This window comes from Nematolebias whitei, chromosome 15 (assembly GCF_014905685.2).
Source record: "Nematolebias whitei isolate Nwh7 chromosome 15, NemWhi1, whole genome shotgun sequence".
Taxonomy (NCBI): Eukaryota; Metazoa; Chordata; class Actinopteri; order Cyprinodontiformes; family Rivulidae; genus Nematolebias; species Nematolebias whitei.
In genome coordinates this window covers 19,495,671-19,510,612 of record NC_056512.1, presented here as the reverse complement: position 1 = coordinate 19,510,612, position 14,942 = coordinate 19,495,671, and the positions used below count along the sequence as shown (strand labels likewise).

Below are 14,942 nucleotides of genomic sequence, written 5' to 3'. Positions count from 1 at the left end.
CCAGAGTCCCCAGGCTCCGCTTCCTCAGTGGAAGACGTGCCGGTGGGATTGAGGAGGTCTTCAAAGTATTCCGCCCACCGACCCACAACATCCCGAATTGAGGTCAGCAGCACACCACTCCCACTATAAACAGTGTTGGTGGTGTACCGCTTTCCCCCCCTGAGACGCCGGATGGTGGACCAGAATCGTCTCGAAGCCGTGCGGAAGTCATTCTCCATGGCCTCTCCGAACTCCTCCCATGCCTGAGTTTTTGCCTCAGCGACCACCCGAGCCGCATGTCGCTTGGACTGTCGGTACCCATCAGCTGCTTTCAGGGTCCCACAGGCCAAAAAGGCCCAATAGGACACCTCCTTCAGCCTGACCGCATCACTCATCCCTAACTGGATAACAATTGTGAATAATTTTGTAGGAAATTTCTTTTACTTTATTATTTATTAAGTATTTCTTTGGAAGTAACCAAGTCCACTTCCAATTTATATTTCCAAAGATGTTGGACCAATAAAATGTACAAGCTGGTGGAAAGACGATGTCTCTTAAAATAATATTTCTTAATGTTTTGTTAGTTGTTTTCTTACTTATATAAAGACAATCATAGTCAATATAAATGGAACCTGGATCAAAACATGGCATCGAATGAGTTGGACCTGGAGGTATAATATAGTATTACTTGAAAAAAAAAAAAAGTATTACTTTGTATTTTGGTCTAGAGCTCATTTTGACGTCAGACTAGAACCCGGAAGTAAAACCCGGAAGTGAAATGTATATTTATTTAAAGGTATACAGTATATATTTATTTTTATTTACTTACCTGTAGGTTTGTTCTAATGCATATTTCGAAATAGTTTAAGCAGTGACAAAGTGATAAATACCTAAATTAAATAACGTATTTAACTGAATAAGGGTTGTCTGCGGTGCATGTCCAGTTCATCCATTAAACGTTAAAATAGGTAGTGGACACTTTGAAATGTGAATTTGACTTGTAGGAATATTTTGTAGGTGTCTTCTGATTATTTTTGAACATTATCTTGACTAGGAGTAAAATTGTTAAAACATGGTTTAATTACATGGCACTTAAAAGCGAATACTATCTGCTTTAGAAAGAAGAAAGACAAAAAAGAAGCTTTTTTATTACATTTATTTGTTTATTGGACTTTTGCTCCCACATTTGTTATTCATAACAGTGGCTGGTAAATATGTAGCAACATCACAAAGAACAATGGTCAAGAGATAATGTAAAAAAAGTCAAACACTGGGGAAAAGGTGCACGTGTCAGCAGTTCTAGCCTCCGAGCTCTGACCAAAGGTAAGAGAAGTCAGAACCGGAGTGGCCTTGCAGAGTTTTGACAAGTTGCAGAAAAAAAAGGAGATTGATTTTTATTTTTTTTAATGTGACCCTAAGTCTCGTCACCAGTAAAGCAGAGTTTTCACTACATGAATAAATAAAAAAAGTTCAATAAATATAACAAATATAAAAAAATATATTCTTGAATCAAAATAAATACAAATATTTGACACAACATAAAGTGCGGTTTCGCCACTTCAAACTCAAAACGTTGTTCAGTTTCTAAACATTGGGTCCATGTCTGCTTAAAGTACAACAACACCATAAGGAAGAAAATAAAACCATCAAACTGAACTGGAACAGATGTTCATGTGTCCATCTTTAGGCGAACAATTCATCTAATCACAAGATCTACAGACATTTATCAGACTTGTAACGTGTTGCACTAATGATACTCTGTAACCCTACAACCTCTGGAGTCAAGTGGTCCACAAGACGGGGGTTTAAGACTGCGCCGAGTCCTAAAAACCACATTCTCTACAACACAAAACTCAAACAAGACCACAACACTAAGACGCTCTGAAGAAATCTACTCCGGGATTCAGCCTCCTGACTTTTCACTGACAGGGACGCTCAGCTTTAAGGAACTGGGCATCAATGAATTGCATATAGTCGGACATTTAAACACAAAAACAACTAAAATCCTCACAGTTCCAAAATAAAAGCACTGGCACCGTTCCGTCACATTTCAGATTACACAACGAACTGTTCTCGTACAAAAGTGTGAACGAAAGAACACACTTTTATCCCTAAGTATGCTTCTGTCTGCCTCATCACATCACGATAAGCACATTTCTATATCAGCCTAAAATATACAATTATACATCAGCAGACACAAATCAAACAAAACGTTTGCTTGGCTTTTACATATTTTTATATTCCTCTCTTTTAGATCACAATGTAAACTGGAGACACCACAACAGAAAGTGACGTTGGCAGCACATTGCATAGCGTCCCTGTGCAAATTAATCTAGTCTTCCTTTTCAAGCCCACTGACCGTCAGCCCTTAACAAAAACTCTCCGCTCAGCCGTCTAACTCCGTCTCTGCGAACGTTTTTGGTCTCTTGGTCCAGTTTCTGGCACGTTTGCTGCACTGTTCAGTGCGTCACACAGGAATAATCTTTGTCCACCCCCCTTTTTTTTAGTAAAAGTAGTCTTGAGGAAAGAAAGTGTAGCGCGTGTTAGATTAAAGCGAAGTGGAGCGATGTGAAAATGTTATGAACAATTAATATCTTACCTGTCATAGATAAATCTTTGAACAACCCAAGTTTGGAGAACTAGTGAACACCCACAGCAGCGGACTACAACAGTTATATTTCTTGCTTTTTTATTGTTTCTTCACACCAGAAGGTTGAAATTATAGTTTTGTGTCACAATTAATTTTCATATAAAAATAAACAAAGAAAGAAGCTCCTCCAAGAGAGATGGCTACATATTTTTGTCATTTACCCTTTATTTATCCAGGTAGTCTCACTGAGTCATGACAACTCATTTTCTAGAGAGACCTGTTTAGGAGCAGGTGGTGGAGGTTAAGGGCCGTGCTCAGGGGCCCAGAGTGGGGCCATTGAGGGTGGAGGCAGGTGTGGGTGAAATTTAATATAATTTTAGCCAGGAATTGTGTCAACATACCTTTTTCGCCATAATCCAATAGCAGCACAATAAGAAACTGATAGCAATGGTTTTTAAAATAAATGTTATAAAAGGTTTGAGAATTAATTTAAGATGGCATAAATCCCTTCAGGGCTGTTGGCTCATCAGTCTGGACAGAAATGAGTGTTTCTGATTCAAAACGAGGTCGTTTAATGAGCCCTCTAAAGCAGGCATGTGCACCTGTTACCAAGCAGGAGAGTAAATAATAGTGTGAATGTTTATGACTGGGATCCATTTTTCTTTCATAAGTTTTTCGGCATCTTTCTCGATCCACAATTTTTTTTTTTTTTTTTTTGCTATTTCAGCAAATCATATCAAAACATTCAGCTCGTTCAGGAGAAGGGTGATATGACTTTTGATATTGGTGCAACTTTAGCTTTTGGAAATATTTAGCCTTTTCTGCCATTTTTTTCCTCGTATAAATGAACTGAGTTCATTTTACATCCTTCAAATCTTTAGCTGTGTTTACAACCTTTTACTGCTCCTTTTACATCTTGTTCTGCTTCAGCTTCTTTCAGCTTCCTTGAGCAAATGCAAACTTTTTTCCAGTTACTTTCAGTTAATTTCAGCTTATGCTCCTTTCTCCTTATTCATGCAAGTTTAAACTTTTTCTGCTATTTCAGCTACTACTGCTATGTAGCTTTATGCTAATTTTAGTCTGTTCAGCTAATTCCACATTTTTTGCAATCATTTAAACTTTTTACAGCCTAATTCAGCAAAAATGTGCTCTCAGCACTTCCTTCTGGTAATTTAAGCTTTTTTTCTGCCTTTCAAGCTACTTTTCAGCTATTTTTTAAGCTAATTTCAGCTACTTTCAGATAAATTTTTGTTTTTTGTGGGCATTTCTGCTCATTTTAGCCTAATTAATGTCTTTATGCTAATTTCAGCTTGTTATGCTCCTTTCAGCTAGTTTCAGCTTTTTATACTATTTCAGCTACTATTTAGCTGTTTTATGCTAATTTTGGCTATTTCAGCTAATTCCACATTTTTGGAGCTTGTTTCAGCTCTTTCTAATAATTTAAGCTACCTTTTCAGCTACTTTTCAGCTGTTTCTTTATTAATTTCAGCTTCTTCTTCTTTTTTTTAGCTAATTTCCTAATTTTTGTGTAAATTTCTGCTCATTTAAACCTAATTCAGCAAATATGTGTTCTTTCATCTGTAGTTTAGGCTTGTTCTTCTATTACAGCTACATTTCAGCTGTTTTTCAGCAAGTTCTTCAGCAATAATAATTTACACAGCATTTTTGCAGGAAATGTATTTTTCTAGTCATTAACTGCATGTAGACATATTGTTCATGTTCTTATAATGTAACAGGACCAACAGCAAGAAGTCTCTGTTATCACGGCATGCTACTTAGACAAAGATGTCAGATTCAGCCTTAATCTTTTTTCTTTTAAGCTGTCATGCAGATCTAATCCAGATGTGGATATTTACAAAAGCTTTTATTTTCCCAAAGTTTAGCACTTATTTGAAATGTTTTTTTTTTTTTAAGTAATTTGCAATTACAACTTTAAAATCTGAATCATGCTTTTGTTTTATTGCTGGAAGAGATCATTTTGATGGCAAACTGTAACAGTGCACGGCCACTTAGAAAAAATGGGGGTGCAGCTGATCCACTGATCAGGTGTCTCTGACAGCAGGTAAGATATTAATCATCCATAAGCTTTCCATGGAAACCCACATCCAAGTATGTGAACTATTCCTTTAAAACAGGGTGCCCAGACTTTTTCAGCATGCGAGCTCCTTTTAAAATGACCAAGTCAAAGCGATCTACCTACTATAAGGCCCCGTTTACACGAGAACAACCTCTGGAAACATTAGTGCTTTTTAATGTTTACTGGAGGTAATAAACAAAAAATGAATGGGTTTACACAAAAACACAGTAGTTTCTGTGTCAGTCGGGTTGCCAGATAAGAAATGATGAACTATAGTACTGTGGCTTTAAAGTGACAGTATTTTGACCTAAACTGTCATGTGTGCTGAGTCAAATATTCTAGGATGAGGTGTGTGTTGTGTTTGTTGAGCACGTGCACAGAAAAGGAGGGGGTAAATAAGACATTTAAAATTGATCTGGCAACCCTCATTGTGCATGCAGCATGTGCATGATCACAGTTAGTCCAAACTGGTGGACACACCAACGTTTCTTTGGAACTGGATTTTATTAGTTTTGCTTCTACAAGCTGAAAAAGGGCGAGCAGCACAAGAACACTCTGCTCTCTGACATTTATTATAACTGTTATTTATTATAACTGTTGTTATTTATTATAACTGTTGTTATTTATTATAACTGTTGTTATTTATTATAACTGTTGTTATTTATTATAACTGTTGTTATTTATTATAACTGTTATTAGTACAGGAAAACTTAGACTGCAGCCGCCTGTAGTGTGCATGTGCCACTTTGTTTGTGGAGCGTTTCACATCTACGTGTGTGTGTGTTTGTGTGTGTGTGTTTGTGTGTGCGTGTTTGTGTGTGCGTGTTTGTGTGTGTGTGTGTTCCCCGGCTGTTGTGTAAATGAACGGCCGAACGTTTCACGTTGTGTAAACAGGGCCTCAGACTGGCTGCCCTGTCTGTCAATCAAGTGACATATTTCATTGTGAGGATGGATGATGGGCTGACGTCCATGTTTTAATGCCATGCGATCTGCCCAAAATACATTTGAGATCAACTTGTAGATCTCCATCGATGGACTGGGCACCACTGGTTTAAAAGAACTGGTCTGAAATGCGAGTAATGCCCATATTTTCAACCAGAGCTCTCCTTGTTCCCACTCAGGTCAAAGTGTGTTAAGTTGAAAGGTTGTTCACAGTGTTTCTATGGTTTCTTCATTAGTTTAGTTTTTTAAGTATCTTTTGTTTTTCCACACGCAGACATGCGTTAAGACTGATATGACACATGTTAGGATGAACATACAGTACAGGTCCACACCGTGTGCCCACCAGGAGCTGATGAAGTTTTTTGACATCTTGCCTACAAATTGTTTGGTGTTTGTTTTTCTTCACTTCAGGTATTCATGCCCCCCCCCCCCCCCCCCCAGTATGAAGTCTTGATATGTCGGTGTGACGCTACAGTAAAAGGCATTACTCAGGACAGCTTCGATCTTTACGTACTCCTTTCGTCACGAATGATGTTTGGAGCTCCGAGTTTTCTCAGAGTGAGCGCTGCTGGAGCTGCCGGAAGCTGAGCCTTGACCCATCCGGCGGACACCCCCAGATGTAGCTTCTGTTTTCCCCCCTGAGCCCCCCTTCCTCTCCTCGCTTGTCTTTGGGGTGTCTTTCGACTTGCCCGTCTCCTGCGAGCCCCCCTTCATGGGCCCCAGCACGGTTTTGGCCACGCTTGTGAGTTGCGTGACGAAGCTGGCTTTGTCCCCGGGGGACATGGGGCGCGACTTGTTTGAGGGGGGCGAGACTGAGGAGGGGGACACGGGGTTCTCTTCCAGGGCCTCCAGGTGAGCCCTCTCCTCCTTGGGGCCACGGCTGCAGACTGCGGGTCTCTCTGCTCGGTGTCTGGCTGTGGAGGGGGGCTGAACCTGGACTGAGGCTGTGGGTGCAGGTCCTTTGGTCTTTGTTGCTTCAGTTGCTTTTTCACTTCCACTGGCACCTCCTTTCTCTCCCACTTCCGGGCCTTTACGATGTTTGGACTGCAAGTTGGTTTTGTCCCCCCCTCCGGCACCTTTCTCCTTCTCTTCTGTCTTTTCCTGAGCTTTGGGTGCAGCTCTGCAGTCTGTCTGCTGCAGGCTCTTTGGACCTGGGGTTGAGGTTTTGTCGCTGGGTTTGCTCTGGAGGACCGCTGCATCAGAGCGTGAAGCGTCTGGAGGTTTCCCAGGACTGGACCTGGTCTCTCTGTGTGAAGGAGCAGACTTCAGAGCGACTGCAGACGATGAAGTCTTGCTCCTCTCCACCTCACTGCTCCTCCACTCTGCTGAGGGGACTCTCCTCTCGTTCTGTGACCCAGCGTGCTCAGGCGCTGTCGTTACGTCTTTCTCTTTATTCGTTACGAGCACGTCCCTGCTGAGCGGCGACTCCTGCCTCCCCAGCCTCCTCGCCTGACTCAGGCCCCCCATCTCTGCTCCCATAGGAGGAGAAGGAGAGGAAGATGAGGACGGAGATGGAGGAGCAGGTCCGTTCTCCCCTTCGATCTCGAGTAGGCTCTGCAGACTGTGCTCACAGTGGAAGGACTCCCTCCTGTAGTCCCCGTGGGTCACCTCAAGGCTGTGCTTGCGCAAAGACACCCCGCCTGTCAGCGGAGACGGCGATGACGACGACGAAGAGGAGGACGGGAGGATCGGCGCCCCTAGCTTCTCCGCGGACTGCACCCGCTGCAGCAGGGGGGACCTGGGCGGCTCGGCGCTCTTGGGCCGAGGGCGAGCGACGGGAGGCGAGGAGTGCAGCTTAGCGGGAAACGTTTGGGTGGTGTTGGAGCTCCCCACCGTGTGCCCGGTGAAAGGCGGCGGGGAGGAGGTGGTGGGGGACGGGGTGTGGGCGAGAGGGGAGAGTGGGATGTTGCCGGCAGATTTGCAGCGTGCGGAGCGGTACTGTCGGTGAAGTTTGGGGGACAGGCCGTGCAGAGAGCTGGGCCTCATGTGGTGAGACTGAGCCGGGGAGTTGGGGGTGCTCGATGCCGGGGAGCTGCTCTGGGAGGAGGTGCCTGAGGAGAGACGAGGAAACAGTTTTGAGTACAAGTACCAGCGTATTTTTATTCCATGTTCTAAAATGAGTGTACCGGTCTGACCCAGGTAAGAGGACTCCAGTGTGGAGCGGTACGTCTGCGTGGGAGAGCGGGCAGACAGGCTGTGGGTGGGGGACCCTGGGAGGCTGTCTCCAGAGGACAGAGAGCGGTTGAGAGACGACAGGCTCCGGCTGGTGTGGAGCAGGTTGGACTGCTTCGTGATTTTCCTGAACAGGGAGCTGCGTTTCTTACTGAAAGATAAAATACGTCAAGATGAGATAAATTATGGAGGGTGTAAATGTGGCTTCAGCATGAATCAACCTGAAGAAGATGAAGAACACAGAACTCGCAGGTGATTTTTGTAAAGAGTGGGCGCAGAATATTATTTTACCGGCATTTGTGAACAGCCAGGACAAAAAAGATGCAGCTGTAGGTACTATCTGAACCATTCGACATCAAAGAAAACATGAAAGGCTCAAACACGCAAAAGCTTAAAGACCTGCTGTTTAAAATTAAAATCAGCCGAGTGGGAAAACTTTGCTGTGCCGCTAAAGGTGGGCAGCTGCTGTGGAAGGAAATGAAATGTATGGCAAGCAGTTGTATTGAATAATTAGTGCTTTGAAAAACACTGTTAAATAGTGTGAATGTTTATAAGGCCTTCACACTATTATGATCCATTTTTCTTCTGTACCTTTTTCTGCATCTTTCTCATTCCACGATTGTTGTGCTACTTCAACAAATCATAGATCAAAACGTTCAGCTCGTTACTTTGGTTTTGGTGCAACTTTAGCTTTTTGAAATATTTAGCCTTTTCTGTCACTTTTTTCTCCTCATAGAAAATGAATTGAGCTCATTTTACATCCTTCAGATCTTTAGATCTGTTTACAACCTTTTACTGCTCCTTTCACATTTTGTTCTGGTTCAGCTTCTTTCAGCTTCCACGTGAAAATTTACACTTTTTTTCAGCTACTTTCTGCTAATTTCAGCTGCTTCTTCAGCTGTTTTGTAATCCTTTCAGATTCTTTCTGCTAACTACAACATTTTTGTGATTCTTCTGACTTATTTCTGCTAATTTCACATTTTTCTGCTCCTTTTTGCTGCTCCCCTTGGGGTCTATTTTGAGGAAACATGGTCTTTTGTTTCATTGCTATGCAGATGATCGTCAGATTTATCTGCCCTTAAAACCAACTAGTTCATGCAAAATTCACTCTGTTAAAAAGTGTTGACGACATTAAAGCATGGACGACTTCAAACTTTTTAAGTTTCTACGATCAGAAAACTGAAGTCTGTCTCTGTTCCTGTAAAGCTTGACTCTCTTGAGTCATACTATCTTAAGCAGTATGTTCCAAATCTCAGGATGGTTTTAGACTCTGACTTTAAGTTTAATAAACAACTCAACTCCTTTCTTCAGAAAAGCTTCTTCCAGTTAAGGCAGATAGCTAAGCTTAAGTCAGAGTTGACCAGATCTGACCTTGAAATAATAGTCCATACATTTGTTACAACGCGGCTGGACTACTGTAACACGCTTTATGTTGGGGTTATTCAGGTCTCCCTTTCACGTCTCCAGCTCGTCTTAAATGCTGCAGCCCGACTATTAACATGAACTCATAGGTTTGAGCACTGGTTCTGTCCTCCCTTCACTGGCTCCCTGTGCATGTCAGAATAGATTTTAAAATTCTCCTATTGATCTTTCAGTGCATTAATGGCCTTGCACCCTCATTCCTCTCTGACTTACTTCAACCATATGTTCCTTCCCGGGCGCTGAGATCGTCTGATCAGCTGCTTTTGGTTGTACCAAAAACCAGGTTGAAGCTCAGAGGAGATGGGGCTTTTTCAGTCTTGGACCCTAAACTCTGAAACAATCTGCCCCTCAACATTAGACAGACCACTTCACTTCCTGTTTTTAAATATCTCCTAAAAACACATCTGTTTTCTCTGATGTTTAACACAGTATGATTTGATTTAGTATTTCATCGTTTCTCATCGTTTTTGTGTTTTTATTTTGAATGCTTTTAATTACATCTTATTATTATTTTTTCTTTAATTACTGTCTTGATCTTATTGTTAAGCACTTTGGTAACAGCTGCAGTTTTAAATGTGCTTTATAAATAAATTTGACTTGGCTTGATTAATGTTTTAGCCTCATTAATAAACAACAGGAGAGTAAGATTTTCTAACTGAGGAACGCACTCTTGTCCCTCTTTGACCCCTGTCCTCTTGCTGCGCCGTGCCATCTTGGATTTGTAGCTGGACTTGCGTGCAGGGCCCACTTTTATCGAGGTGTTCTCAAAGGGGGTCGTTGTGACTGTCACTTTGTTTCCACTCTGTGGACGACACATTTAATTAGTCCCATTCCTCTACGTGCATATCCGAAACAGATTTCAGTCGAAACGTCTCCCACCTTCAGGATGAGCTCCACCACCTCGGTGTGCACAAGACCATGAACCGACTCCCCGTTCACGTGAGTAATGAGGTCACCAGCTTTAAGTCCAGCCTCCTGGGCGGGGCCTCCATCCTCCACATGCTGAGACAGAAAGAGACCATTTAATATAAATCCCTCTATTAACACATATTAACCTAAATATCAATTACATACCACATCTTTTTTACTTTTAACAACACATAATCAGATTTGAAAGCTATATCTAATAACTAAAAATATAAGAGTCTGAACAAGCTTATGATATCAAACTGGAAAAAGTTTGGTTGTTTGTTGGGAAAATATTTAAATAACCTTACGATGGATTTTAATGAAATTCTCAGGAGGTAATTATTGGGTGTGCATCTACAACTGATTAACATTTTGGAGTAAACCACAATCAAAATGGATGCCACCGCTAATCAACATTAGGCCATGCAAAAACAGCTAAAACTCGGTTGATTTTAAAGATATTGAGCTGAATTTGGATGTGGTGGTAGCTGAGCATTGCTGAGAACAGATGGCTGTGAGCTCACACCTGATGCTGTTATCAAGATTTGGTTAAAATAACCACGACTCCATCCTTTCTCATCATGAAATGATTTAATTCAAAACTCTGACTCTGAAAGGTGGAGGGCATGCTTTATGTTGGATCCTTCATTTCATTTAGTAAACAGGGTTTTGAATCACAAAGAGTCAAATAAATAAACTGGTTGTGTGTTCTCACCCAGACCATGTGATGCAGGCTGTAAACGTCACTGTCACCAATGTAGACTCGAATCGCTCGGAGGGTGAAGCCGTACTTCTTCCCGGAGCGGTGGATGGTGATGGGAGAGTGCAGGACGTTCACCGTGGGGCAGAAGTCTCGGCTGGGAGAGGAGTCGCGAGATGAGGGGTTGGACGAGACGGAGTGGGGAGACATGGGGCTCGGCAGAGGGGAGGCAGCGTGTTGCTCCACTGAGGAAAGAAGGTTGTCATCATGTTAAAGGATTCTGGGATATGGGAGACTGTGGTGAAGTGACGATTCAACTTAGTCTGCTGCTTCCTTAGATCGATCACTTTACTAACTGACTGTTTTAATGTGTGTGAATGTTTCTGTACAGTGCCCTGAGACGACTTCTGCTGTGACTTGGTGCCAGCCAGCCAGTCCAGCTACCCTGCGGAGGAAACTCATTTCAACCGCTTGTATCCACAATCTCATTCTTTCAGTCACTACCCAGAGCTCATGACCATAGGTGAGGGTAGGAACATAAACCGACCGGTAAACAGAGAGCTTTGCTTTACAGCTCAGCTCTCTTTTCACCACAATGGACCAGTACAGAGTCCACAATACTGCAGATGTTGCACCAATCTGTCTGTTAATCTCACGCTCCATTCTTCCCTCACTCGAGAACAAAACCCCGAGATACTTGAACTTCTTCACTTGATGCAGAACCTCACCCTCGACCTGAAGAGAGCAGTCCACCCTTTTCCACTTGAGGACCATGACCTCAGATTTGGAGGTGCTGATTCTCATCCCAGATGCTTCACACTCTGCTACGAACCGCTCCAGTGAGAACTGAAGATCACAGCACGATGATGCCAACAAGACCACATCATCTACAAAGAGCAGAGCTGAAATCCTGAGGCCACCAAACTGAAAACCCTCCGCCCCCTGGCTGCACCGAGAAATTCTGTCCATGAAAGTTATGAACAGAGTCATGACAACGGGCAGCTTTGGTGGAGTCCAACTCCCACCCTGAAGGGGTCCGACTTACTGCCGGTGTTACACCATATTCTGTGACCACCGTATATTGTAACCGTAGGGGGCGCTGTTGCATTTTTACATCATACTTTGCAATACCTGATAAACACCATCATATTCTGTGACCGTCTATATTTCCATAATAGTCATGATTTTAGTGAGCAGATGTTCATTTTTATTGTTTGGAGGAAGGAGGCTGACTCTCTCCTTCCTCCAAAGAATAAAAACTAAAATCTGATCACTAATATCACGACTATTATGGAAATATAGACGGTCACAGAATATGATAGCGCTTATCGGGTATTGTGACCACACTGTAACTTATAGAAAAAAATCAAATACTTGAGCCAAACTGTTTCTGCTGAGTCTCTACTTCCTCTAAGGAATAAAAAGTAACATCTGCTCACTAATATCATGAAGATTATGAAAATATAGACAGTCACAGAATATGATAGTGTTTATCACATATTGCAAAGTATGGTGTAAAAATGCAACTGCGCCCCCTACGGTCACAATATACAGTGGTCACAGAATATGGTGTAACACCGGCAATGTGAACCAAACTCTTGCACTGCTTGTTTAGGCACCGAACAGCCCATAACAACGGGCCCCAATCCCATACTCATGGAGCACCCCCCACAGTGTCCCCCGAGGAACTGGCTCTATATAAAATGGCATGCGGCTTTACCTGCTGGAATGATGACAGACAGCGCCGTCGCAGAGGCAGATTTGATCACTTTAGTTCCTGGTCGTGAGATCTGCTTTTCTCCCTCCATGGAGAGCTGTTGGTGTCGGACCCTTCGCAGCACCAGATCTGTGGTAGCTTGGCGGGGCCCCTGGGGGTCAGGAGGTCCCAGACTTGGCAGAGGCAGCGATGCATCAGCAGGTCTCAAAAGTTTGTCTGAGTCCAGGTGAAAGAATAAAAGCCAGCAGTGTTTTGATCCTCCTTACGTTTGGATTACAAATCATATTTCTCAGTGCTCCCTCTTACCTCCTGCAGTGACGCCGTTACCGTCTTTTGACAAGATTTTCGAATCTTCCAGGGAAGCACCTCTGGTCTTCACAGGGGGCTGCTTTCCTGTTAAAGACAGCTCAGAGTCCAGCTCTAGTGGGGAGGCGAAGCGGTACGTATCCATGAGGGCGGAGAAGCGCCTGCGGGCCCCTGACGGCGGGCTGGACTCCAACTCAGTGAAGAACGACTCGGAGCAGGACAAGCGCTTCCTGGAAAAGAAAAGCCATCGCTCAAAGCATCGCCTGCAGCTGACACTCAGTGAGACTAGGCGGCATGATGCTTTCCCCACTCACATCTCAGGAGAGCCGGTCCTCCAGCTCTTGTCTCTGAGGGTGACTCCTCCCAGGCTTTCTCTCTTGGTCACCCGGTCCTCTCTGGGTACTTTGTGTTCCCTCAGAGTCACAGCGTGAGGTTTGTGCTCCAGCTGGGACAGATGCTCCATGCTGCTGTACACCTTCAGGTCCACACAGCGTTTCAGTTAATATTTGCAAGCAACAACTTGGAAAACATACAATATATACACGTGTGTCAGTTCTGGACCTTGCTGAAGCGAGGGGAGCAGGAGGAGAAGCGATGGATCTCCACAGGCTCGTCGTCGTTGGTGTCGTCTTCATCGTACGACTGCACGTGATGGTAGCGCTCAGAGCGGGCTGGTGGTGAGAAGAGGTAATGTTAGACGTAAGTGCAAACCTTAAATAAGACTCCATGCATGCACTAAACAGACATATTCAAGCCCTATAATTGACATTTGACTTGTTTTTATACTTTAAGCCAGTGTTGTTGTTGCTCCTCCAGCAGAGCCTGCAGGGAGAACCTACTGTCAAAATAACTGGTGTCTTCCTCTGACTCCAGGTGAGGAATGAACTCTGCTTTCTGTCTCAGCAGGCTGTTCCAGTCCACCTCTGTGAAGAACGAGTGCTGCTTGACTTCAAAAGCACCACCTGGAGGGGCAGCGGAGAGGAAGGAGGCGGTTGCATGCATAAGAAAGGAGCAGGTGGAAAAACAGATAGCCTGCGGAGGTGCTCTGACTGTGACAGGAGGTGACTGATTTAGGTACACGAAACCCACAAGCTGAAATAAATGACGACAGGCTCCTGGGTCGTGGAGTAATATTATAATTGTTGGTGAACACAAGAAAACGTCCAGTGGTGCAGGAAGAATTTATTCGCTTTATTTTGAGGACAGTTCAGATCCTATAAAGTGGGCTTCTGTGGAAGGGTTATTAACAATAAATAACTTGCATGTTGAAGATGCTACTCTTTGAACAACCTCAGTATGAAGAAACAGTTTATTTTCACCTAGACTGACGAGCTAACGGTTAGTCAGAGAGAGGTCAACGTTAAAGTGGATTTTTATCAGCCACCGTTAGGCAAACAACTAAACTAACAAAGCTGAGCAAAGGAATGGTATTTCTCCCCTAAAGGAATTATACAGATATGAAAGCACTTGTGTTTGGAGAATATTTACACAAGTATTTATTTCTTCTTTCAGCTGCTCCCTTCTTCTGGGGCCACCACAGTGAACTAACTCACATGAAGACTTGGCAATAGTTTTAACGCTGGATGACCTTACTGACTCACAGACCACCGAGCTACCACAGCCCTCTGTGTGGAGCAGAGAGCTGCTATCTAGGGCACCTGGGGGAGCAAATGGTGGGGGTTAAGGGCCTTGCTCAAGGGCCCAGAGTGGGACAAATGAGAGTGGAGTCAAGTGGAGGTGCTTCACTTTTCCCACCCACACTCCCCCATATTTAAACAAGTAAATATAAACAAAATATACAAAATACCGAAATTGAAAAATTACATGGCTAGGACTTCTGTATCCCTCTACTTCACGGTTTTTCACTTATCACGGTGGGGTATGGTCCCTAACACCCGTGATAAATGAGGGAACACTGTATGTGCATAGAGAGCAGTGGTTATTTACACGTGCAAATAGCAGCAGCAGCTACCTGTAGCACTTCCGGGGCACTACCAATTAGAATGTCATAATATTTCTACAGTAATATCCATGCACAGTAGTCCTTTGTTTATTGTCGAGGATCCATACCCTGAAGCCCTGCGATAAGTGAAAAACCGCAAAGTAGGAATAGTAGTACAAGTAGTAG

The 14,942-nt window shown here is 43.4% G+C and overlaps 1 protein-coding gene across 1 annotated transcript in view; it reads right to left on the bottom strand.

Moving 5' to 3' along the window:
• Nucleotides 1–6,028: 6,028 nt before the first annotated feature.
• The window catches only part of LOC119421067 (microtubule-associated serine/threonine-protein kinase 1), an 87,955-nt gene continuing 79,041 nt past the window's right edge, over nt 6,029–14,942 (bottom strand). The window contains exons 16-27 of the mRNA XM_037688470.1: nt 14,134–14,146; nt 13,654–13,776; nt 13,376–13,485; nt 13,129–13,289; nt 12,815–13,044; nt 12,512–12,724; nt 10,807–11,036; nt 10,062–10,184; nt 9,851–9,984; nt 8,160–8,162; nt 7,724–7,911; nt 6,029–7,639 (exon numbers count right to left, since the gene is read on the bottom strand). Of these exons, the coding sequence (XP_037544398.1) occupies nt 6,111–7,639; nt 7,724–7,911; nt 8,160–8,162; nt 9,851–9,984; nt 10,062–10,184; nt 10,807–11,036; nt 12,512–12,724; nt 12,815–13,044; nt 13,129–13,289; nt 13,376–13,485; nt 13,654–13,776; nt 14,134–14,146 (3,057 nt within the window). The 3' untranslated portion in view covers nt 6,029–6,110. The remainder of the gene's footprint in view (nt 7,640–7,723; nt 7,912–8,159; nt 8,163–9,850; nt 9,985–10,061; nt 10,185–10,806; nt 11,037–12,511; nt 12,725–12,814; nt 13,045–13,128; nt 13,290–13,375; nt 13,486–13,653; nt 13,777–14,133; nt 14,147–14,942) is intronic.